This window comes from Physella acuta, unplaced genomic scaffold, assembly GCF_028476545.2.
Source record: "Physella acuta isolate Inbredline_101_S28 unplaced genomic scaffold, ASM2847654v3 ptg000225l, whole genome shotgun sequence".
Classification (NCBI taxonomy): domain Eukaryota; kingdom Metazoa; phylum Mollusca; class Gastropoda; family Physidae; genus Physella; species Physella acuta.
The window spans coordinates 1,268,151-1,295,926 of NW_026731744.1; the positions used below are offsets into that span (position 1 = coordinate 1,268,151).

Genomic DNA, 27,776 nt, shown 5'->3' on the forward strand with positions numbered 1-27,776 from the left:
ATTGCCGAAGAAAGTTTTCAAAAATATCCTCTCGTTTGGTCACAAATTTTAAAATTACAAAAACACCTACAAACCGATTGTTCTTCTAGCTTGAACGCATCCCAGCATTATACGTCAGAGCTATTTTTAGATAACATAAGGAAATTGCGCATAAATGTCACTAGACTTTTTTAATTAACTTGTTTTACAATTAAGTGATTTCTAACTTATGAACTCGACACAACTAAAAATATTTGCTTTAAAACACTATCAGTAGCTGGCGATATAAAAGATGATTATCTGCTCCTGGAAAAGCAGCAGTCCGGGTTATTGTTACTTCCCCTTAGTTTCAAATAGTTTAAAAATGTTATCTGCCCCTAATATCCTTCACTAGATTGACCACCTCTACGATCTATATATATATATACCTAATTCTCTTCATAGGGACCATGCGAGGCACCACGTAAACGCATGCAGTTACCACCCCCACCATTCTGGTGAGCTGTTGTTCACCCTGAATTCTTAGAATCGTCGTAGAGCCGGGTCGAATTAGTAGGGGAAGAAAATTTAGCTTTTAAACGATTTGAAACTAAGAAGAGGTAAGAAGTTCTGCTTGATCTTTTCATTGTCGTCCGTAAACTGTTTTCACAAACGGCTGCTTTCACGGTGGGGTGGGGGGGGGGGGAGGAATGGAGGGAAGGATAGTGTCAAATTCACTAACTATGAAGTACTAAAAAGTAGAAAATAAAATAGCTAAATAGCTGCGTCTATCTATCTATCCCACCTTCTGTTATTGTATTTCCTTAACTTGGGATGAACCAAACCAATGTTACATAGGCCTATATCAGCATCTCTGGCATCAATAATAAACAAATAGAAAGATTGTATCGAGTCTAAATTGTATTTATTAGTCAACATATTTCAATAGAGTATTACATATAGATATACATACTTTTAAATAAAAAAAACAGCCTTAAAGTTTTGTCCATCCAATTGAAATAACTGCTGCTTCTTATATAATGTTAATTTACTCAATCAACATTTTAAATTGATATCAAAAAAAAAAAAATTGCTACATATATAAACTGCTGATTTTACAGGAAAAACTAGTAGATATTGAATAAATGCTAAAGAATGTTATCAATACAAATACATTACATTGTAAATGTGGCAATGACTGGTTAAATTTGCTATAGTGTAAGTTCCAACTCTTGTATTTAATGAGAAAATAATTTCATTTAAGCAGGAAGGCAAGCTGAGATATTGGAAGATGCTATAAAAATGTGGCTGATTTGGTAGAATTCTAACCATTATTTACATCTGAGTTGAGAAAGTTAAAAAAAAAGGAAAACAGGAATAATTGTTGTGATATCTTATACTTATAAGGTAAACCAGATGTTTCCTGTTGCTGACAGTGACTTCCCTTGATTTTCTGCTTCACCTTCCCCCAGTTCTGGGCTAAAGTTGAGCCAGTCCTCAATACACTGTCACTATGCACCATAAATAGACGTAGTCAAACTACAAAGTCAAAGGTGTGCTCCAAGTTTATTTTGGAAGTCAACTCAGAATATCAGCATAAAACTTTCCTACACCAGCTCAGAGATAAAACAAATGAATTAGTCATTGTTCATGCTGTTGGATGCACCTGATGTGTCAGTAATTAACTTTATTAAGTAGGAAGTGTTATAGTAAATGCCCTAATGTGAACTGTTTAAAACTAATTAATTTCAATGCTCTTCACCTGTTTAGGTGCACTAATGGGATTGATTACAACTCTTGTAGCCCCTTCAACTAATATTCTAACCATTCATTTCAGCTCAGTCAAACCAAATAACAAATGTACAACATTTTAGGTCCAGTGTTACAACACAATCTTACAATATATTACTGTCTATTGTTACAGTCTAGATACCAATTACTGACATATGCTAGTGGGTTAATGTTTTTTTTTCTTGCAAAAATTTGAAAAATTACCTAAATTTATAAATATAATAATTATGGCAATTTGATAAATTTTAAATGGCTCAGAAATGCTTAAAAATTCTTAAATAAAAATTAAAACATTTCTAAATAGTTTAAAGAAACTAAGATTTCAAAAGAACAATGATTTTACATAAGTTTTTTATTTAGTGACAAGTTGAAACTCTACCAATATTGACTGCTGTGAACCCTTGTCATCCACCTGCTTCCCATCCAGAGCTGCAGTGGTGGTTATGGCAACATCTTATTTACAGTGGTCTAACTATTTACACTGATTGGGCCCATCATGATGTCTATGGCTACAGTGACGTCTAAGGGTGTATGTACAAGCTGTCCAGCCTATGCTGATATTCTTCTCCTTTTGGCCCAAAGTTTTTAGTTACAAATAAGTTATCTTGCTCGGATACAGGATGCAAAAACATGCAACCTTCTATCTTGGACAACATCATACTACCATCTGAATATATTATATACACAAATCAAACTAATGCACATATGAATTGACCAGTAATGTACAAACTAAGCCTGTTGCATGTTTACATGAGGATGAGCAACTCACTGCTGTAGAAACCAAAGTTGGTCATGGGAAGCTCTATACAAACTGTGTCACAGCTCTCAGCCAGTGGGCTGCCTCTCTTCTCAATGGTAGACCCACACTTCCTACACTGGTCACCTTGCTTCCCTTCTTTCATGGCGGCTGTTTCTTTCAGCTTTCTTGTTGCTGGTGAATCAAGTTTCCAGACTTTCCTTGCTGCCCCCATGTGATGGCCTTCTGACAAAACATCTGACTGGTATGTAGACAGGGAGACCTTGGTGCACAAATCATGACTGCATGACTGGCAGCACAAGTCATGACTGCATGTTGTACTGCCTGTCTGCAAACAGTCATGTGGGTTATCTACAGGGGAGGCACTAGACAAAGCTGGTTGCCCATCCCAGGGAGACAACTCACTCTTATTAAAGCTTGTCAGTTTATCAAAAAGATGGATCAGTCTTTGTCTCCCCCTCAGCATGGAAGAAAAGACTTGAGCTTCCACCAGACCTCCCCCCCCTGCACTAGCTACTGGTCTGACTAGAGTCAATGAGTCCCCCAACTGCTGAGTCCCTACAGGGCCAGTGACTTGTATTGTATCTAGGCTACCACCACTTCCTGAGTTGACTAAGTTGCAGTGTGATTCCTCTGGCCAGTTAAGATTGTTTTGAGTAAGATGATATGAGTGATCCATTCTGAGGCTGCAGATGATGTGCATGATGTAGAGCTCCATGTACTGTCATAAGTCAGGGAACCGCCCAGGGTCCTCCTTGTAGTGGGATGGTATAGAAAACAAGCTTTTATCTAGGTCATCCTTCCACTCAAATGTCGTAAAGGTCACTTTAGCTGTGATGGTGGGGAATACTGGGATTTCTGTCGACAAAAAAAGTTGACACTAGACATTTCATCAAACTATCATTTCACATGCAGACAACATCCATACATACGTTGGTACTACAAGATCTATCACAAATTTTCACAACACTGTTAAACATTTCCTGCCTAGGCATTAAAAACCAATTTATGTCTCATGTGACTAGGGTACTTTTAAAAATGTTATTTAAAATATAAAAAAATTTGAATTAAAGGAAAAGCATTTATAATGGGGCAAAGACTTATTTTGATGTTTTTACTCGAATAGCAAAATGACTTAAATATAATTTAAAATATTTAAAAAAAAACAAGACAAAGAGATTAACAAATATAAAAATAAAAAAATGTTTTTTTTTAGTCACTGGTAATACCATTTTTAAAAATCATTATTAAATGATTGACATTGTAATGTAAAATTAGTAAGCCTAATTCATGATCAGAGTGATATGACAACAAAATACTTGAAGAACATGTATTATTGTCTGATTCTGGCCAATGTTTTACCATCAAGAATTACTATGTTGGAACCTAAGTGCGCCACTTAGTTCAGGCACACAGGGCAGTCTGTAGTGGAAAATTACCTGGAACTCTCATGCACAGTGTAGAACAATATTCAAATCTTAAAGGTAAAGATGACCTCAATAATGCATGAATACATACCAATTCGAACTGGAAAACCTGGAGGCAGTTTTGAAGTCATGAAGTCTCGAAGTTTCTGAAACTGCTTGAAAGGGGCCACCACTTCCAGAACATCTAGCAAACTGTAACATATTCTTTATATAGTACAGCGATAGGTCATTTTAACAGGACATCTAGCAAACTATAACATATTCTTTATATAGTAAAGCAATAGGTCATTTTAACAGGACATCTAGCAAACTGTAACATATTCTTTATATAGTACAGCGATAGGTCATTTTAACAGGACATCTAGCAAACTATAACGTATTCTTTATATAGTACAGCGATAGGTCATTTTTACAGGACATCTAGCAAACTATAACATATTCTTTATATAGTACAGCGATAGGTCATTTTAACAGGACATCTAGCAAACTATAACATATTCTTTATATAGTACAGCGATAGGTCATTTTAACAGGACATCTAGCAAACTATAACATATTCTTTATATAGTACAGCGATAGGTCATTTTAACAGGAAATCTAGCAAACTATAACATATTCTTTATATAGTACAGCGATAGATCATTTTAACAGGGTTCAAATCATGATCATCAAACTAAAAAATTCTTACCTATATACTAATTAGGATAAATATATAAACTATTTTCAAAATATATTTAAAAGATACAGTAGAATTGTAAATTACTATTATTATATTATATTCAACAATTTATAATATCTAAAGTACAGGTTCCCAAACTGTGGGTCCAGACCCCCCCCCCCCCCCCCCCCCCTTTGTGGTTTTCTGAGGGTCGCCAACTTTAACATGAAACTTCAATGAAATGGTCCTTATGAACTTGACTAGCTAAGCAATAGAGAAGCAGACGCACATAGAGCACAAAGTTGTTCTTTGCCATGACTTTAATAACCCTGCAACAATTGCATTAAACTATTTTTCAAAAGTGGAAAAAAAAAACATAGCACACTATTTTTGTCATTGTTTTTCCTTTATAACTCTATATTTTTTTATAATTTTGGAAGGGGGGAGGTCACGATAAAAAGGGATCATCATCCAAAAAAGTTTGGGAACCTGTGATCTGAAGGATTTTAGAAGATTGACTAAGAAGCTTTATCAATACTTACACTTCAACAGTCATAGGAAACTCATCACTCTGAAAAAGATAATTGTCTAGTAAGTTAAAAAAAAACTAAGGTTTGTGCTGGCTAGAAAGATATACATAATGGAAGCCAAAATTGTTTCATTTAGATGGTACAGTTAACATTTTTACCATTCCAACTGTGGCCTTGAAAGCTTTAGAACTTTCTTTAGAAATTAAGGTCCTGCCTAGACAAGGGGGTCGCCCAGTTGGTGCTGATATGTAGTCATCCCAGCTGACTGATGTTTTTTCAGGGGCTTGTAAAGATCTACGTCTTTCCAGCTGAAGGAATAGAATTTTCATTAGTTTATCAGGGACTGAATGCCTTGTTTGGGAATAAGACAAGTTTAGTACATACCCCATTGGATGCCTCAGCATTATCCCATGATCCTTTGCTGAAATTCTCCATTATTGCTTTGTTCTTTTGAATATCCTCTGTTGATAGATGTTCCCTTCTGAAATTTTAGACATTCATGAGATGCTATGACCCTGAAAGTGGGCTACTTACACAGACATTCATGAAAATATAACTTGTTCACCTACTTTCAGAGGTATGCCTTTGGTTAAACCATTACTATTAGGTCTACTTTTATTTGTTGAAGTTGCATACAAAACATGATTTAAAAGAAATGTCTAAATAAAACAATAAAAGGCCAACCTCTTCTTGGATTCTAGGACCAAGTTGTTGACACTAAAAAAATCAGATCTGTAGTCCCCAACCATTTCCTGAAAGTTAAAACAACTTTTGACACCAGCCAATGAAAGCAGTCCTTCAATGTTTTGACACAATCAGTTCTATGGGCTAACACAGTGAGTTGTATAGCAAATCTCAGCACTTTACACCTCATAACATCATTTGTACATGAAATCTCAACTCCTACTGATTTATCCTAGCTAGTACAAAGATAAATGGACGAAACCTACCGATTTATCCTCCCTGAAAAGCCAGCCAGTCTGAGCACGGGAGAAAGTGATTCTTTTTGTTGACATCTGAGCTGCAACAATATCACTGCTCATCAGGATGTCCACTTCCTCTTCTAATTCAAGGTCACTGTCCTAAAACATGTTGAACAAGGGCTGGATAAGGCTGCAGTATTATAGTACACATGCTAGTGTACAAGGGCTGGATAAGGCTGCAGTATTATAGTACACATGCTAGTGTACAAGGGCTGGATAAAGCTGCAGTATTATAGTACACATGCTAGTGTACAAGGGCTGGATAAGGCTGCAGTATTATAGTACACATGCTAGTGTACAAGGGCTGGATGAGGCTGCAGTATTATAGTACACATGCTAGTGTACAAGGGCTGGATAAGGCTGCAGTATTATAGTACACATGCTAGTGTACAAGGGCTAGAGAAGGCTGCAGTATTATAGTACACATGCTAGTGTACAAGGGCTGGATGAGGCTGCAGTATTATAGTACACATGCTAGTGTACAAGGGCTGGATAAGGCTGCAGTATTATAGTACACATGCTAGTGTACAAGGGCTGGATAAGGCTGCAGTATTATAGTACACATGCTAGTGTACAACAAGGGCTGGATAAGGCTGCAGTATTATAGTACACATGCTAGTGTACAAGGGCTGGATAAGGCTGCAGTATTATAGTACACATGCTAGTGTACAAGGGCTGGATAAGGCTGCAGTATTATAGTACACATGCTAGTGTACAACAAGGGCTGGATAAAGCTGCAGTATTATAGTACACATGCTAGTGTACAAGGGCTGGATAAGGCTGCAGTATTATAGTACACATGTTAGTGTACAACAAGGGCTGGATAAGGCTGCAGTATTATAGTACACATGCTAGTGTACAAGGGCTGGATAAGGCTGCAGTATTATAGTACACATGCTAGTGTACAAGGGCTAGAGAAGGCTGCAGTATTATAGTACACATGCTAGTGTACAACAAGGGCTAGATGAGGCTGCAGTATTATAGTACACATGCTAGTGTACAAGGGCTGGATAAGGCTGCAGTATTATAGTACACATGCTAGTGTACAAGGGCTGGATAAGGCTGCAGTATTATAGTACACATGCTAGTGTACAAGGGCTGGATAAGGCTGCAGTATTATAGTACACATGCTAGTGTACAAGGGCTGGATAAGGCTGCAGTATTATAGTACACATGCTAGTGTACAACAAGGGCTGGATAAGGCTGCAGTATTATAGTACACATGCTAGTGTACAAGGGCTGGATAAGGCTGCAGTATTATAGTACACATGCTAGTGTACAAGGGCTGGATAAGGCTGCAGTATTATAGTACACATGCTAGTGTACAACAAGGGCTGGATAAGGCTGCAGTATTATAGTACACATGCTAGTGTACAAGGGCTGGATAAGGCTGCAGTATTATAGTACACATGCTAGTGTACAACAAGGGCTGGATAAGGCTGCAGTATTATAGTACACATGCTAGTGTACAAGGGCTGGATAAGGCTGCAGTATTATAGTACACATGCTAGTGTACAAGGGCTGGATAAGGCTGCAGTATTATAGTACACATGCTAGTGTACAACAAGGGCTGGATAAGGCTGCAGTATTATAGTACACATGTTAGTGTACAAGGGCTGGATAAGGCTGAAGTATTATAGTACACATGCTAGTGTACAAGGGCTGGATAAGGCTGCAGTATTATAGTACACATGCTAGTGTACAACAAGGGCTGGATAAAGCTGCAGTATTATAGTACACATGCTAGTGTACAAGGGCTGGATAAGGCTGCAGTATTATAGTACACATGCTAGTGTACAAGGGCTGGATAAGGCTGCAGTATTATAGTACACATGCTAGTGTACAAGGGCTGGATAAGGCTGCAGTATTATAGTACACATGCTAGTGTACAAGGGCTGGATAAGGCTGCAGTATTATAGTACACATGCTAGTGTACAACAAGGGCTGGATAAGGCTGCAGTATTATAGTACACATGCTAGTGTACAAGGGCTGGATAAGGCTGCAGTATTATAGTACACATGTTAGTGTACAAGGGCTGGATAAGGCTGCAGTATTATAGTACACATGCTAGTGTACAACAAGGGCTGGATAAGGCTGCAGTATTATAGTACACATGCTAGTGTACAACAAGGGCTGGATAAGGCTGCAGTATTATAGTACACATGTTAGTGTACAAGGGCTGGATAAGGCTGCAGTATTATAGTACACATGCTAGTGTACAACAAGGGCTGGATAAGGCTGCAGTATTATAGTACACATGCTAGTGTACAACAAGGGCTGGATAAGGCTGCAGTATTATAGTACACATGCTAGTGTACAAGGGCTGGATAAGGCTGAAGTATTATAGTACACATGCTAGTGTACAAGGGCTGGATGAGGCTGCAGTATTATAGTACACATGCTAGTGTACAACAAGGGCTGGATAAGGCTGCAGTATTATAGTACACATGCTAGTGTACAAGGGCTGGATAAGGCTGCAGTATTATAGTACACATGTTAGTGTACAAGGGCTGGATAAGGCTGCAGTATTATAGTACACATGCTAGTGTACAAGGGCTGGATAAGGCTGCAGTATTATAGTACACATGCTAGTGTACAACAAGGGCTAGAGAAGGCTGCAGTATTATAGTACACATGCTAGTGTACAAGGGCTGGATAAGGCTGCAGTATTATAGTACACATGTTAGTGTACAAGGGCTGGATAAAGCTGCAGTATTATAGTACACATGCTAGTGTACAACAAGGGCTGGATAAGGCTGCAGTATTATAGTACACATGCTAGTGTACAAGGGCTGGATAAGGCTGCAGTATTATAGTACACATGTTAGTGTACAAGGGCTAGAGAAGGCTGCAGTATTATAGTACACATGCTAGTGTACAAGGGCTGGATAAGGCTGCAGTATTATAGTACACATGCTAGTGTACAAGGGCTGGATAAGGCTGCAGTATTATAGTACACATGCTAGTGTACAAGGGCTGGATAAGGCTGCAGTATTATAGTACACATGCTAGTGTACAACAAGGGCTGGATAAAGCTGCAGTATTATAGTACACATGCTAGTGTACAAGGGCTGGATAAGGCTGCAGTATTATAGTACACATGTTAGTGTACAACAAGGGCTGGATAAGGCTGAAGTATTATAGTACACATGCTAGTGTACAAGGGCTGGATAAGGCTGCAGTATTATAGTACACATGCTAGTGTACAACAAGGGCTGGATAAGGCTGCAGTATTATAGTACACATGCTAGTGTACAAGGGCTGGATAAGGCTGCAGTATTATAGTACACATGCTAGTGTACAACAAGGGCTGGATAAGGCTGCAGTATTATAGTACACATGCTAGTGTACAAGGGCTGGATAAGGCTGCAGTATTATAGTACACATGTTAGTGTACAAGGGCTAGATGAGGCTGAAGTATTATAGTACACATGCTAGTGTACAAGGGCTGGATAAGGCTGCAGTATTATAGTACACATGCTAGTGTACAAGGGCTGGATAAGGCTGCAGTATTATAGTACACATGCTAGTGTACAAGGGCTAGATGAGGCTGAAGTATTATAGTACACATGCTAGTGTACAAGGGCTAGATGAGGCTGAAGTATTATAGTACACATGCTAGTGTACAACAAGGGCTAGAGAAGGTAGAGGTGGGTGATGACCTCTGACAAGACCTCTACCTGGGATACTTGTATCTGACAAGACCTCTACCTGGGATACTTGTATCTGACAAGATCTCTACCTGGGATACTTGTATCTGACAAGATCTCTACCTGGGATACTTGTATCTGACAAGATCTCTACCTGGGATACTTGTATCTGACAAGACCTCTACCTGGGATACTTGTATCTGACAAGATCTCTACCTGGGATACTTGTATCTGACAAGATCTCTACCTAGGATACTTGTATCTGACAAGATCTCTACCTGGGATACTTGTATCTGACAAGACCTCTACCTGGGATACTTGTATCTGACAAGATCTCTACCTGGGATACTTGTATCTGACAAGATCTCTACCTGGGATACTTGTATCTGACAAGATCTCTACCTGGGATACTTGTATCTGACAAGACCTCTACCTGGGATACTTGTATCTGACAAGATCTCTACCTGGGATACTTGTATCTGACAAGATCTCTACCTGGGATACTTGTATCTGACAAGATCTCTACCTGGGATACTTGTATCTGACAAGACCTCTACCTGGGATACTTGTATCTGACAAGATCTCTACCTGGGATACTTGTATCTGACAAGATCTCTACCTAGGATACTTGTATCTGACAAGATCTCTACCTGGGATACTTGTATCTGACAAGACCTCTACCTGGGATACTTGTATCTGACAAGATCTCTACCTGGGATACTTGTATCTGACAAGATCTCTACCTGGGATACTTGTATCTGACAAGATCTCTACCTGGGATACTTGTATCTGACAAGACCTCTACCTGGGATACTTGTATCTGACAAGATCTCTACCTGGGATACTTGTATCTGACAAGATCTCTACCTGGGATACTTGTATCTGACAAGATCTCTACCTGGGATACTTGTATCTGACAAGATCTTTACCTGGGATACTTGTATCTGACAAGATCTCTACCTGGGATACTTGTATCTGACAAGATCTCTACCTGGGATACTTGTATCTGACAAGACCTCTACCTGGGATACTTGTATCTGACAAGATCTCTACCTAGGATACTTGTATCTGACAAGATCTCTACCTGGGATACTTGTATCTGACAAGATCTCTACCTAGGATACTTGTATCTGACAAGATCTCTACCTGGGATACTTGTATCTGACAAGACCTCTACTTGGGATACTTGTATCTGACAAGACCTCTACCTGGGATACTTGTATCTGACAAGATCTCTACCTGAGATACTTGTATCTGACAAGATCTCTACCTGGGATACTTGTATCTGACAAGATCTCTACCTGGGATACTTGTATCTGACAAGATCTCTACCTGGGATACTTGTATCTGACAAGATCTCTACCTAGGATACTTGTATCTGACAAGACCTCTACCTGGGATACTTGTATCTGACAAGACCTCTACCTTGGATACTTGTATCTGACAAGACCTCTACCTGAGATACTTGTATCTGACAAGACCTCTACCTGGGATACTTGTATCTGACAAGATCTCTACCTAGGATACTTGTATCTGACAAGACCTCTACCTTGGATACTTGTATCTGACAAGACCTCTACCTGGGATACTTGTATCTGACAAGATCTCTACCTGGGATACTTGTATCTGACAAGATCTCTACCTAGGATACTTGTATCTGACAAGACCTCTACCTGGGATACTTGTATCTGACAAGATCTCTACCTGGGATACTTGTATCTGACAAGATCTCTACCTGGGATACTTGTATCTGACAAGATCTCTACCTGGGATACTTGTATCTGACAAGATCTTTACCTGGGATACTTGTATCTGACAAGATCTCTACCTGGGATACTTGTATCTGACAAGATCTCTACCTGGGATACTTGTATCTGACAAGACCTCTACCTGGGATACTTGTATCTGACAAGATCTCTACCTAGGATACTTGTATCTGACAAGATCTCTACCTGGGATACTTGTATCTGACAAGATCTCTACCTAGGATACTTGTATCTGACAAGATCTCTACCTGGGATACTTGTATCTGACAAGACCTCTACTTGGGATACTTGTATCTGACAAGATCTCTACCTGGGATACTTGTATCTGACAAGATCTCTACCTGAGATACTTGTATCTGACAAGATCTTTACCTGGGATACTTGTATCTGACAAGACCTCTACCTGGGATACTTGTATCTGACAAGATCTCTACCTGAGATACTTGTATCTGACAAGATCTCTACCTGGGATACTTGTATCTGACAAGACCTCTACCTAGGATACTTGTATCTGACAAGATCTCTACCTGAGATACTTGTATCTGACAAGATCTCTACCTGGGATACTTGTATCTGACAAGATCTCTATCTGGGATACTTGTATCTGACAAGATCTCTACCTGGGATACTTGTATCTGACAAGACCTCTACCTGGGATACTTGTATCTGACAAGACCTCTACCTGGGATACTTGTATCTGACAAGATCTCTATCTGGGATACTTGTATCTGACAAGATCTCTACCTGGGATACTTGTATCTGACAAGATCTCTACCTGAGATACTTGTATCTGACAAGATCTCTACCTGGGATACTTGTATCTGACAAGATCTCTACCTGGGATACTTGTATCTGACAAGATCTCTACCTGGGATACTTGTATCTGACAAGATCTCTACCTGAGATACTTGTATCTGACAAGATCTCTACCTGGGATACTTGTATCTGACAAGATCTCTACCTGGGATACTTGTATCTGACAAGATCTCTACCTGGGATACTTGTATCTGACAAGATCTCTACCTGGGATACTTGTATCTGACAAGATCTCTACCTGAGATACTTGTATCTGACAAGATCTCTACCTGGGATACTTGTATCTGACAAGATCTCTACCTGGGATACTTGTATCTGACAAGATCTCTACCTGGGATACTTGTATCTGACAAGATCTCTACCTAGGATACTTGTATCTGACAAGACCTCTACCTGGGATACTTGTATCTGACAAGACCTCTACCTTGGATACTTGTATCTGACAAGACCTCTACCTGAGATACTTGTATCTGACAAGACCTCTACCTGGGATACTTGTATCTGACAAGATCTCTACCTAGGATACTTGTATCTGACAAGACCTCTACCTTGGATACTTGTATCTGACAAGACCTCTACCTGGGATACTTGTATCTGACAAGATCTCTACCTGGGATACTTGTATCTGACAAGATCTCTACCTAGGATACTTGTATCTGACAAGACCTCTACCTTGGATACTTGTATCTGACAAGACCTCTACCTGGGATACTTGTATCTGACAAGATCTCTACCTAGGATACTTGTATCTGACAAGACCTCTACCTGGGATACTTGTATCTGACAAGATCTCTACCTGGGATACTTGTATCTGACAAGATCTCTACCTGGGATACTTGTATCTGACAAGATCTCTATCTGGGATACTTGTATCTGACAAGACCTCTACCTGGGATACTTGTATCTGACAAGACCTCTACCTGGGATACTTGTATCTGACAAGATCTCTACCTGAGATACTTGTATCTGACAAGATCTCTACCTGGGATACTTGTATCTGACAAGATCTCTATCTGGGATACTTGTATCTGACAAGATCTCTACCTGGGATACTTGTATCTTACAAGACCTCTACCTGGGATACTTGTATCTGACAAGATCTCTACCTGAGATACTTGTATCTGACAAGATCTCTACCTAGGATACTTGTATCTGACAAGACCTCTACCTGGGATACTTGTATCTGACAAGACCTCTACCTGGGATACTTGTATCTGACAAGACCTCTACCTGGGATACTTGTATCTGACAAGATCTCTATCTGGGATACTTGTATCTGACAAGATCTTTACCTGGGATACTTGTATCTGACAAGACCTCTACCTGGGATACTTTTATCTGACAAGATCTCTACCTGGGATACTTGTATCTGACAAGACCTCTACCTGGGATACTTTTATCTGACAAGATCTCTACCTGGGATACTTGTATCTGACAAGATCTCTACCTGAGATACTTGTATCTGACAAGACCTCTACCTGGGATACTTGTATCTGACAAGATCTCTACCTAGGATACTTGTATCTGACAAGATCTCTACCTGGGATACTTGTATCTGACAAGACCTCTACCTGGGATACTTGTATCTGACAAGACCTCTACCTGGGATACTTGTATCTGACAAGATCTCTATCTGGGATACTTGTATCTGACAAGACCTCTACCTGGGATAACTTACCTCATACCTGACCCTCTGAAAGACCTCGGCCTTGTTGTCCAACACAGAGAGACTGTGGCGTGGCTTGGCCTCTCCATTAAAAAGAAATGTGATATCCCCCCTCTCCCATTTCATCTCTGTAAAGTCCACTAGTGTCGTGTCTAACCTGCTCGATATGGAGACATTTTATTAGTCAGGTACAACTTTTTTTGGGGTTGCCTTTTAGGATCAGTTTCACTTTTACTTCTATGTACTTGGGAGTCTTTTAAATACTGTCAAATAATGTGATTCCCCTTTTCAAATGTAAATTACCATATCAAATGTTATTCCCCTTTTCAAATGTAAATTACCATATCAAATGTTATTCCCCTTTTCAAATGTAAATTACCATATCAAATGTTATTCCCCTTTTCAAATGTAAATTACCATAACAAATGTTATTCCCCTTTTCAAATGTAAATTACCATATCAAATGTTATTCCCCTTTTCAAAAGTTATTACCCTTATCAAATGTAGATGAGCTTGTCAATTAATTACCTTATCCTTGAACCCTTTTTTCTTATTCTACAAATATCTGATGGTAATATCCTGGAGACCAGAGGCACTGAAACACAAAACTTGATTAGTGGGGGAAGTAACAAGTCAAACATAAATCTCTAAATGACCTGTTTGTACAGGTAGCAACACAGTGAGCAACAGTGACCTGTGTTCAGGTAGCAACACAGTGAGCTGTGTGCAGGTAGCAACAGTGACCTGTGTTCAGGTAGCAACAGTGACCTGTGTGCAGGTAGCAACAGTGACCTCTGTGTGCAGGTAGCAACAGTGACCTGTGTTCAGGTAGCAACAGTGGCCTGTGTGCAGGTAGCAACAGTGACCTGTGTTCAGGTAGCAACAGTGACCTGTGTGCAGGTAGCAACAGTGACCTCTGTGTGCAGGTAGCAACAGTGACCTGTGTTCAGGTAGCAACAGTGACCTGTGTTCAGGTAGCAACAGTGACCTGTGTGCAGGTAGCAACAGTGACCTCTGTGTGCAGGTAGCAACAGTGACCTGTGTGTGCAGGTAGCAACACAGTGAGCTGTGTGTGCAGGTAGCAACAGTAACCTGTGTGTACAGGTAGCAACAGTGAACTGTGTGTGCAGGTAGCAACAGTGGCCTGTGTGTGCAGGTAGCAACAGTGACCTGTGTTCAGGTAGCAACAGTGACCTGTGTGCAGGTAGCAACAGTGACCTCTGTGTGCAGGTAGCAACACAGTGAACTGTGTGTGCAATTAGCAACAGTGGCCTGTGTGTGCAGGTAGCAACAGTGACCTGTGTTCAGGTAGCAACAGTGACCTGTGTTCAGGTAGCAACAGTGACCTGCGTACAGGTAGCAACACAGTGAGCAACAGTGACCTGTGTACAAGTAGCAACACAGTAAGCTGTGTGTGCAGGTAGCAACAGTGACCTGTGTGTGCAGGTAGCAACAGTGACCTGTGTGTGCAGGTAGCAACACAGTGGAGTGAACTGTGTGTGCAGGTAGCAACAGTGGCCTGTGTGTACAGGTAGCAACAGTGGCCTGCGTGCAGGTAGCAACAGTGACCTGTGTGTACAGGTAGCAACAGTGACCTGTGTGCAGGTACCAACAGTGTGACCTGTGTGTGCAGGTAGCAACAGTGACCTGTGTGTACAGGTAGAAACAGTGACCTGTGTGTACAGGTAGCAACAGTGACCTGTGTGTACAGGTAGCAACATTGACCTGTGTGTACAGGTAGCAACAGTGACCTGTGTGTACAGGTAGTGACAGTGACCTGTGTGTACAGGTAGCAACAGTGACCTGTGTGTACAGGTAGCAACAGTGACCTGTGTGTACAGGTAGCAACAGTGACCTCTGTGTGCAGGTAACAACAGTGACCTGTGTGTGCAGGTAGCAACACAGTGACCCGTGTGTGCAGGTAGCAACAGTGAACTGTGTGTGCAGGTAGCAACAGTGACCTGTGTGAACATGTAGCAACAGTGACCTGTGTGTACAGGTAGCAACAGTGACCTGTGTTCAGGTAGCAACAGTGACCTGTGTTCAGGTAGCAACAGTGACCTCTGTGTGCAGGTAGCAACAGTGACCTGTGTTCAGGTAGCAACAGTGACCTGTGTTCTGGTAGCAACAGTGACCTGTGTTCAGGTAGCAACAGTGAGCTGTGTGTGCAGGTAGCAACAGTGACCTGTGTGTGCAGGTAGCAACAGTGACCTGTGTGTACAGGTAGCAACAGTGGCCTGTGTGTACAGGTAGCAACAGTGACCTGTGTGTACAGGTAGCAACAGTGACCTCTGTGTGCAGGTAACAACAGTGACCTGTGTGTGCAGGTAGCAACACAGTGACCCGTGTGTGCAGGTAGCAACAGTGAACTGTGTGTGCAGGTAGCAACAGTGACCTGTGTGAACATGTAGCAACAGTGACCTGTGTGTACAGGTAGCAACAGTGACCTGTGTTCAGGTAGCAACAGTGACCTGTGTTCAGGTAGCAACAGTGACCTCTGTGTGCAGGTAGCAACAGTGACCTGTGTTCAGGTAGCAACAGTGACCTGTGTTCTGGTAGCAACAGTGACCTGTGTTCAGGTAGCAACAGTGACCTGTGTGTACAGGTAGTGACAGTGACCTGTGTGTACAGGTAGCAACAGTGACCTGTGTGTACAGGTAGCAACAGTGACCTGTGTGTACAGGTAGCAACAGTGACCTCTGTGTGCAGGTAACAACAGTGACCTGTGTGTGCAGGTAGCAACACAGTGACCCGTGTGTGCAGGTAGCAACAGTGAACTGTGTGTGCAGGTAGCAACAGTGACCTGTGTGAACATGTAGCAACAGTGACCTGTGTGTACAGGTAGCAACAGTGACCTGTGTTCAGGTAGCAACAGTGACCTGTGTTCAGGTAGCAACAGTGACCTCTGTGTGCAGGTAGCAACAGTGACCTGTGTTCAGGTAGCAACAGTGACCTGTGTTCTGGTAGCAACAGTGACCTGTGTTCAGGTAGCAACAGTGAGCTGTGTGTGCAGGTAGCAACAGTGACCTGTGTGTGCAGGTAGCAACAGTGACCTGTGTGTACAGGTAGCAACAGTGGCCTGTGTGTACAGGTAGCAACAGTGAGCTGTGTGTGCAGGTAGCAACAGTGACCTGTGTGTACAGGTAGCAACAGTGACCTGTGTGTGCAGGTAGCAACAGTGACCTGTGTGTGCAGGTAGCAACAGTGACCTGTGTGTACAGGTAGCAACAGTGGCCTGTGTGTACAGGTAGCAACAGTGACCTGTGTGTACAGGTAGCAACAGTGGCCTGTGTGTACAGGTAGCAACAGTGAACTGTGTGTGCAGGTAGCAACAGTGACCTGTGTGAACATGTAGCAACAGTGACCTGTGTGTACAGGTAGCAACAGTGACCTGTGTTCAGGTAGCAACAGTGACCTGTGTTCAGGTAGCAACAGTGACCTCTGTGTGCAGGTAGCAACAGAGACCTGTGTTCAGGTAGCAACAGTGACCTGTGTTCTGGTAGCAACAGTGACCTGTGTTCAGGTAGCAACAGTGACCTGTGTGTACAGGTAGCAACAGTGACCTGTGTTCAGGTAGCAACAGTGACCTGTGTTCAGGTAGCAACAGTGACCTCTGTGTGCAGGTAGCAACAGTGACCTGTGTTCAGGTAGCAACAGTGACCTGTGTTCAGGTAGCAACAGTGACCTGTGTTCAGGTAGCAACAGTGAGCTGTGTGTGCAGGTAGCAACAGTGACCTGTGTGTGCAGGTAGCAACACAGTGAACTGTGTGTGCAGGTAGCAACAGTGGCCTCTGTGTGCAGGTAGCAACAGTGACCTGTGTTCAGGTAGCAACAGTGACCTGTGTTCAGGTAGCAACAGTGACCTGCGTACAGGTAGCAACACAGTGAGCAACAGTGACCTGTGTACAAGTAGCAACACAGTAAGCTGTGTGTGCAGGTAGCAACAGTGACCTGTGTGTGCAGGTAGCAACAGTGACCTGTGTGTGCAGGTAGCAACAGTGGCCTGTGTGTACAGGTAGCAACAGTGGCCTGCATGCAGGTAGCAACAGTGGCCTGCATGCAGGTAGCAACAGTGACCTGTGTGCAGGTACCAACAGTGTGACCTGTTTGTGCAGGTAGCAACACAGTGAGCTGTGTGTGCAGGTAGCAACAGTGACCTGTGTGTACAGGTAGAAACAGTGACCTGTGTGTACAGGTAGCAACAGTGACCTGTGTGTACAGGTAGCAACATTGACCTGTGTGTACAGGTAACAACAGTGTGAACTTACCCCAGCTTTGAAAATCCCACTTTAACTCCAGGTCAAAGTCTCGTATATCTTTTAAGGCTTGTACCAGAAGAGGTCGTCTTTCTTCTAACGCTTCTCTTGATTGCTGTTTTAGCTTACGTAGAACAGACAGTACTAGAATGAAAGAAAAACATTATAGGTCATCATTAACTTCAGATATGAACCTATATATACATTTAAAAAAGACAAGAGTAAATGAGCCAACAACTTACTAATTTGCCTCTCTCCGTAGCTTATAGCTTCAGCCAGTGGAGTCCAGCCCAGAGCATTTTTAAACTTGACAGGAGCCCCGTGAGCAAGCAGCAAATGGATACACTCTAGACACAAGATACAGTGGATACAAAGGTCAACAGTGGATACACTCTAGACACAAGATACAATGGATACACAGGTCAACAATGGATACACTCTAGACACAAGATACAGTGGATACACAGGTCAACAGTGGATACACAGGTCAACAGTGGATACACATGTCAACAGTGGATACACTCTAGACACAAGATACACAGGTCAACAGTGGATACACTCTAGACACAAGATACAATGGATACACAGGTCAACAGTGGATACACTCTAGACACAAGATACAAAGGTCAACAGTGGATACACTCTAGACACAAGATACAAAGGTCAACAGTGGATACACTCTTTACACAAGATACACAGGTCAACCGTGGATACACTCTAGACACATGATACAGTGGATACAAAGGTCAACAGTGGATACACTCTAGACACAAGATACAAAGGTCAACAGTGGATACACTCTAGACACAAGATACAGTGGATACAAAGGTCAACAGTGGATACACTCTAGACACAAGATACAGTGGATACACAGGTCAACAGTGGATACACTCTAGACACAAGATACAGTGGATACACAGGTCAACAGTGGATACACTCTAGACACAAGATACAAAGGTCAACAGTGGATACACTCTAGACACAAGATACAGTGGATACACAGGTCAATAGTGGATACACTCTAGACACAAGATACAGTGGATACACAGGTCAACAGTGGATACACTCTAGACACAAGATACAAAGGTCAACAGTGGATACACTCTAGACACAAGATACAGTGGATACACAGGTCAATAGTGGATACACTCTAGACACAAGATACAGTGGATACACAGGTCAACAGTGGATACACTCTAGACATAAGATACAAAGGTCAACAGTGGATACACTCTAGACACAAGATACAGTGGATACACAGGTCAATAGTGGATACACTCTAGACACAAGATACAGTGGATACACAGGTCAACAGTGGATACACTCTAGACACAAGATACAAAGGTCAACAGTGGATACACTCTAGACACAAGATACAATGGATACACAGGTCAACAGTGGATACACTCTAGACACAAGATACAGTGGATACATAGGTCAACAGTGGATACACTCTAGACACAAGATACAATGGATACACAGGTCAATAGTGGATACACAGGTCAACAGTGGATACACTCTAGACACAAGATACAATGGATACACAGGTCAACAATGGATACACAGGTCAACAGTGGATACACTCTAGACACAAGATACAGTGGATACATAGGTCAACAGTGGATACACTCTAGACACAAGACACAGTGAATACACAGGTCAACAGTGGATACACAGGTCAACAGTGGATACACTCTAGACACAAGACACAATGGATACACAGGTCAAAAGTGGATACACTCTAGACACAAGATACAATGGATACACAGGTCAATAGTGGATACACTCTAGACACAAGATACAGTGGATACACAGGTCAACAGTGGATACACTCTAGACACAAGATACAATGGATACACAGGTCAACAGTGGATACACTCTAGACACAAGATACAGTGGATACACAGGTCAACAGTGGATACACAGGTCAACAGTGGATACACTCTAGACACAAGATACAGTGGATACACAGGTCAACAGTGGATACACAGGTCAACAGTGGATACACAGGTCAATAGTGGATACACTACACTCTAGACACAAGACACAATGGATACACAGATCAACAGTGGATACACTCTAGACACAAGATACAATGGATACATAGGTCAACAGTGGATACACTCTAGGCACAAGATACAATGGATACACAGGTCAACAGTGGATACACTCTAGACACAAGACACAGTTAGAAACATACTCAAGCAATAAATGTAGCCCATCTAACAAATACTGGGTATGAGCTGTAAAACATCTAAGTTTTTTAATTTGTTTCTTACATATTCAATCATGGCCTGTACATAATGTCACCTAACTGAATTCAATCATGGCCTGTACATAATGTCACCTAACTGAACGAAACCATGGCCTGTACATAATGTCCTCTAACTGAATTCAATCATGGCCTGTACATACATTAATGTCACTTAACTGAATTCAATCATAGCCTGTACATACATTAATGTCACCTAACTGAATTCAATCATGGCCTGTACATACATTAATGTCACCTAACTGAACGAAACCATAGCCTGTACATACATTAACGTCACCTAACTGAATTCAATCATGACCTGTACATACATTAATGTCACCTAACTGAATTCAATCATGACCTGTACATACATTAATGTCACCTAACTGAATTCAATCATAGCCTGTACATACATTAATGTCACCTAACTGAATTCAATCATGACCTGTACATACATTAATGTCACCTAACTGAATTCAATCATGGCCTGTACATTCATTAACGTCACCTAACTGAATTCAATCATGGCCTTTACATAATGTCACCTAACTGAATTCAATCATGGCCTGTACATTCATTAACGTCACCTAACTGAATTCAATCATGGCCTTTACATAATGTCACCTAACTGAATTCAATCATGGCCTGTACATTCATTAACGTCACCTAACTGAATTCAATCATGGCCTTTACATAATGTCACCTAACTGAATTCAATCATGGCCTGTACATTCATTAACGTCACCTAACTGAATTCAATCATGGCCTTTACATAATGTCACCTAACTGAATTCAATCATGGCCTGTACATACATTAATGTCACTTATCTGAATTCAATCATGGCCTGTACATAATGTCCTCTAACTGAATTCAATCATGGCCTGTACATACATTAATGTCACTTATCTGAATTCAATCATGGCCTGTACATAATGTCCTCTAACTGAATTTAATCATGGCCTGTACATAATTTCCCCCTAACTGAATTCAATCATGGCCTGTACATAATGTCCTCTAACTGAATTTAATCATGGCCTGTACATAATTTCCCCCTAACTGAATTCAATCATGGCCTGTACATAATGTCCTCTAACTGAATTCAATCATGGCCTGTACATAATGTCACCTAACTGAATTCAATCATGGCCTGTACATACATTAACGTCACCTAACTGAATTCAATCATGGCCTGTACATAATGTCCCCCTAACTGAATTCAATCATGGCATGTACATACATTAATGTCCCCTTAACTGAATTCAATCATGGCCTGTACATAATGTGCTCTAACTGAATTCAATCATGGCCTGTACATACATTAACGTCACCTAACTGAATTCAATCATGGCCTGTACATAATGTCCCCCTAACTGAATTCAATCATGGCCTGTACATACATTAACGTCACCTAACTGAATGAAATCATGGCCTGTACATACATTAATGTCACCTAACTGAATTCAATCATGACCTGTACATACATTAATGTCACTTAACTGAATTCAATCATAGCCTGTACATACATTAATGTCACCTAACTGAATGAAATCATGGCCTGTACATACATTAATGTCACTTAACTGAATTCAATCATAGCCTGTACATACATTAATGTCACCTAACTGAATGAAATCAAATCATGGCCTGTACATACATTAATGTCACCTAACTGAATTCAATCATGACCTGTACATACATTAACGTCACCTAACTGAATGAAATCATGACCTGTACATACATTAATGTCACCTAACTGAATTCAATCATGGCCTGTACATACATTAATGTCACCTAACTGAATTCAATCATGGCCTGTACATACATTAATGTCACCTAACTGAATTCAATCATGGCCTGTACATAATGTCACCTAACTGAATTCAATCATGGCCTGTACATACATTAATGTCACCTAACTGAATTCAATCATGGCCTGTACATAATGTCACCTAACTGAATTCAATCATGGCCTGTACATAATGTCCTCTAACTGAATTCAATCATGACCTGTACATACATTAACGTCACCTAACTGAATGAAATCATGGCGTGCACATACCTTTATGCCCCAGCATGATTGCTAAATGAAGAGGTGTATTTCCTGGAAAAACATCAAACAATTGATAGTGAGATTGTGAGATTGATTTTTTACACTCAACTGAGTGTCCTTGTCAAACGCAATGTTACTCTAAACCTAACCCTTTAAATCACAGCATATTGCAAATATGTTCAAATAAGCAGATAGACAGGGAAGCTGTTACTCCTTCTGATGTGGTACAACTAAACACTTAGCTTAATAAACTTATACAAGAATTTAAGGTTTTTCCATTGATTAGTCGTACCAAAATATCAATGGGGCCTGATAAAGACCAGTGGCGTAGCGAGGTCGGGTGTCACCCGGTGTGGCACTTAATGGTGTGTCCCCCCTCCCCCCTCAGAGATGTAGCGACTCTTCCCGGGAACAAAATTTCAATTTTCGATTTGCGCCCCCCCCCCCCTCAAACTTTTAATTTGCACCCCCCTCAAACTGTTTTACAAAAAATTCTATAAAATTCTATAAATTACAAAATCAACCTCTACTGTGATCATGACCTAGATTTACCATTTAAAACTTGGATTCTGAAAAAGAACGAATTAAATCGAGAAAATTTTATCGAATGCTGGGAGCGTCATTATGCTGTTTTTAGACAATTGTATTAAAACTTTTAAGTAAAAAATAAAGACTAGCGATGTTTTCATCAGATGCAACAAAGCTCATTTACTTTAGCAGCCATCTTGATTAAGGTTTTTTTTTATAAAATTATAGTTAGAGATTCAAGGGAAGCCACTCTAACTTACAGATGGCCGATTTTTATATAGCAAATCCTGCTCGCAAACACTGCTGTTTAAAGTTAATTTCTTGTCTATATTGTAGTTTTTCTTACTAAAAAAATCTAGAATTTACCCAAATTTCAAATTAAACATGACTACTGAATGATAGACATCCATATTTAATCCATTAGGCACTAATTTTGAAGTTTTTAGTTAGTTTTAAACTAAATTACTTAATTTAATATTCATTGACACTCACTGCCATGCCCAACACATCTCTCCATGACAACTCTTCTTACGCTTGAAGCTAAAGAAAACCACAAATCAGGTTAGACTTTTTAAGTGGCCATGTACCCAGAGTTCCTCACTAGTGATCATCAAATAGCGGTCACGTGGTTTAAAAAAATAAATAAATTTGGTTGTCATTCAAAAGCCATCGTTTATAAAAAAAGTGGTTAGCTGTATTTGATTTCTTTTTACATAGACTGATAAACCTAATAGTTCTACAGACTTCATTTCATTTTTGTACTCTTCAGGTTGATATTTAAAAAGTTCTAGTATTTTTAATGAAACCAACTTTTAAATTTAGCCTTCATTCTCCAACGCAAATTTTGAAATGCTTTTCTGGCATATATAGCCTTGCCACCTATAGTTTGTTGTTATAGTGTGAAAACCCCGCCATTTTGCTCGTGGTAAACATTTTTAAAAGTAATTCTTAGAAGGTCTCTGGAATTTGGCCAAAATTTTGTCGGAAATCATGCGTCCGGTCCAGACGCCATATTGTTGTTAGCAACCGACCACGCCTCCAACTTAGCGAGAAATACTACTATATTGATATATTATTTGGCCGATGCTAGCCGGAAAAAGATACGTATGCGCAATGGAGAGAAACTACGACGCCATCGCGGCGATGTTTCCGATGGTACTGCGCATGCGTGTGTTTACAACAGCAGAACCCTAACACCAACTCTAATCCTATCCCTAACCCTATCCCGCTATCCCTAATCCTATCCCTAACCCTTATCCTTCCCTTATGCTAACCCTATCCCTAGCTAATCCTATCCCTAACCCTAATTCTAACCCTAGCCAAAGGGCACTGCGCATGCGCAGAGATATCTTTTGCCGACTAAGCGGAGACGTTGGTGAGAAAAATCTTCTTCAGAGTAGTCACTTCGTTATTATTTAGCCATTGATTTCGGTTTATTATTCAGTTATCTATAATATTTGACACAAATATATTACAATATACTTCTGTTAAAGCCTTAACAATGAGGCAACTTTGTCGCACATTACTAGTCTTGCCCGATTTTACGTACCTAAAACGATAGATTTAAATTTGTTTAATGTAGGTTTTTCGATTCGTGAAATCTCGTTCTCGCGGTTTTGAAGCACCCGTGTTTTGGGCAGCCATATAAAATATCGAATCATTTCTTTCTCATGAAGTACATGATAGTTAAAACTAAGGATTGTATCGTAATCGGATAGATTTTCACTCGAAACTGCCCATGTATTTACGGGGCGAATAATTAACATTTTAATAATGGCAGCTTGACCTAATTTCTTTATTTGTATTTAACGAGGCAGTCGAGAGAAAGTCACGCTGACCTAGCTTGCGTTTCAAGTCGAATAAACTAAAAGCAGGTGCGTTCTACAATAACTTTATTGTAATATACAATTTGTATATCATCTTTACTATCAAATAAAAATAGAATTGTTTAATATAATTAGGGTGGAAACAATGCTTTTGAGGGTGTAAGTAATAATGCCATTTTATTATATTCTTGTTTGGTGAAAACGAGGCGCGGGAAAATGTGTGCCGCGCAAGAATCCAATCATTTGGCTAGATTTATGACTGTTTTTTATGTCATACCTAAAAATAGAATGTTTACGCTTTCTTCGTTGATGATCGTTTTTATTATTTTTTAAATTGAAAGTATGAATTATTAGTTAGATTGCGGATTTTGTAACTTGGTATACTTACCTTTTATCAATTTAAAAAACATAGCATGCTAATTGTGAACAAATATAGTCATAAAACACAGAAATATAAAGTTATAATTGCGATGTGCCACACCCGGGCCACACCCCCTCAAGAAAGCATGTGTTTATTAAGCTGTTTATCTCACTTTACAACAGTAATTAAAATTAATTTTCAAATTTTTATCACTTATTGGGTAAGATTAAGCACATGTTTACCAAAAATAAAAATAAAACAAAAGCAAATTCTGTTTTAATGAAGGTCACGGGTGAAGTTTTTTTTTCCTTCTGTCACGTTCAGTGGAGGGTGCCACAGGCTGACCTGACTTTGGAATTTTTTTCAGTAATAATGACTTTGCACAGAAAGTTAAAATATGCTAAATTAGCTTAGTTTACTAGTGTTCTAGCTATTATTGATACATTTTTAATAAAAAAATCATTCTGTAATTCTCATCAAACAGCCTATTTAATGCATAACTTTAAAAATTCATATTAAAAAACTACATGGCCTAGAATAAATTTGGTATTATAGGATTAATCTGTGTCTGTTTTATCATTCTATGTTAATTAGGAAAAATTTCTCATTATGCCTAGAGAAGAAGAGTGAGAAGACTGAAGAGAAGAGCAAAACAATAACTGATAACATGAAAACAAAGAAGTTGAAAGAAGAGAAGGAATAAAAATAAATATTACACAAAAGGATATATCTATTTCAAGTCTATTTGTTAGGATAAAAGAGAAAGTTCAATACCATGAATATCTTTTTGTGAAACGTCGCAAGTTCTGATTAGTTTAGATACCAGTTTTACATCACCATTAAAAACACTTTGATGAAGTTGATATTCATGCGACGCCATCTTTATTTACACAATCATTGAGATTGCATTGTTTTAAATTAGGAAAAAAAAAACAACTGCTAACGACATTTTATCTTAAGATGACAATTGGTATGTAAATAATTTGCACTAGCTGTTAATTATTTTAAAATTGTAAAAACTTAAATTTTCGGTTTATATATCTTTGATCGTATGGTACGAGACATCTCCTCAATTTCAACAATAATTACTCTTTTCTTCCTTTTCTTTCGTTTCATGTGTTCTTAGTGAATCTTTTAAAATTAAACTGTTTGGTTTTTCTTTTGGGTAGGCCTAGGCTTAAATGCTAAAATGACTAACATAAGCTTAAAATAGCCTACTCCAATAAAAGTAATCGGTGAATCATTCGATTTTATGTTTAGATCTATCATCTATATGGCTTAGTAAAAGAAATTGATCTAAAAGAAAACTGAACTGCGTCGTCCACCCGGAACAAGGGGTCATCCATAAGTGACGTCACGCTTTTTTGTCGATTTTCACCCCCCCCCCCCTCATCACAAAAAGCCAGACCCCCCCCCCCTAAAATGACGTCACACCTCAGCCTAGAACCCCCCCCCCCCCCAAATAGCTGTTGAATTTTCCTTAAAACATCGATGGTTTTCCAAAGTCTTATCAGAACTCTGTCAACATATAGTACTTTGATCAATTCCTATTACAATTTATTGAAACCGTTATCTAAAACGCGAAATAACGGCTAAAACTCGTTTTCTAACATTGCTTTTTTGTCATGCAAAAGTGTGCACACCATCTGAACACCCCCCCTCTCCCCACACACCGTCACAAAATTACGGACCCCCCCCCCCTCCCCCCTAAGAGTGTGACATCATTTATGGACGACCCCCAATGGGTGGGGGGTGTTTAAAAACGATCTAGAATTAGAAAACCTAGTAAAGTATCTATGTGCTACGTGGGGTGTGGGGTCACCAAAGTGTTAGGCCTAATCAACTCAGTTTAGGATTACGGTCGGGAGGATATTTGTGACGTCATATAGGGGAAGCTGGCTGTTTGTAATTTATATAAGCCTATATGGATGAAGAAATAGCTGAATTGCTTGACCTCATTTAAATAATCTTTCATTTAGTTTTTTGCACCTCACACCCACCTTTGCACTTTGTCAAATCACCTTTTTTACTTCCTCATTAAAAAAATCGTTTCATACCTCCTTGAGTTGGAAAAGCATGCATATGAATTTAAAAAGTACTAATATTCCGTACTATTATACACATATTGTTTGGCATTCACTCGGAACACAATTCTTTTTTCTATGAGATTCTATTCTATTTTAAAATGTTAACTAATTAAAAGTGGATTAAAAATCATGTCTATATCCTGAGTTGCCATTCCCCATAGTGTTATATAAAAATATAGGAGAAAGTTTAGGGGAGATCACACCCGCTTTATTATCACTGAAGTTAAAGCATTTATTGCACAATGCCTTTCCCGAGTAGGCAACAACTTGTGAAACTGCAGCTTATCCCATTTTTAGTTTAAACTTAATTTAGTAGTTGGATGTTGTTTAACGTCCATTAGTGCACTAAGGAATCTCCTCACTAACTATACTCTCTCAGTTTAACTTACCTTTTTATCAACTTCATAACT

General features: G+C 39.9%; 1 protein-coding gene across 2 annotated transcripts; it reads right to left on the minus strand.

Annotated features, from left to right (window-relative positions):
• Window positions 1–3,229: 3,229 nt before the first annotated feature.
• LOC131937911 (ankyrin repeat domain-containing protein 13C) lies at window positions 3,230–26,379 on the minus strand. Of its 2 annotated transcripts, none has more exons than XM_059295639.1 (13): window positions 26,054–26,379; window positions 22,574–22,615; window positions 18,502–18,606; window positions 18,272–18,403; window positions 14,532–14,598; window positions 14,016–14,160; window positions 6,072–6,203; window positions 5,806–5,873; window positions 5,506–5,602; window positions 5,280–5,429; window positions 5,134–5,162; window positions 4,025–4,125; window positions 3,230–3,364 (listed from the first exon to the last, which is right to left on the minus strand). In XM_059295639.1, the coding sequence occupies exons 1-13, from the start codon at window positions 26,157–26,159 to the stop codon at window positions 3,231–3,233; spliced, it is 1,308 nt and encodes a 435-aa protein (XP_059151622.1). In that variant the 5' UTR covers window positions 26,160–26,379; the 3' UTR covers window position 3,230. The 2 variants fall into 2 exon arrangements, with proteins under 2 accessions (XP_059151622.1, XP_059151621.1); XM_059295638.1 differs by having other exon boundaries at window positions 4,025–4,137.
• Window positions 26,380–27,776: the final 1,397 nt, after the last annotated feature.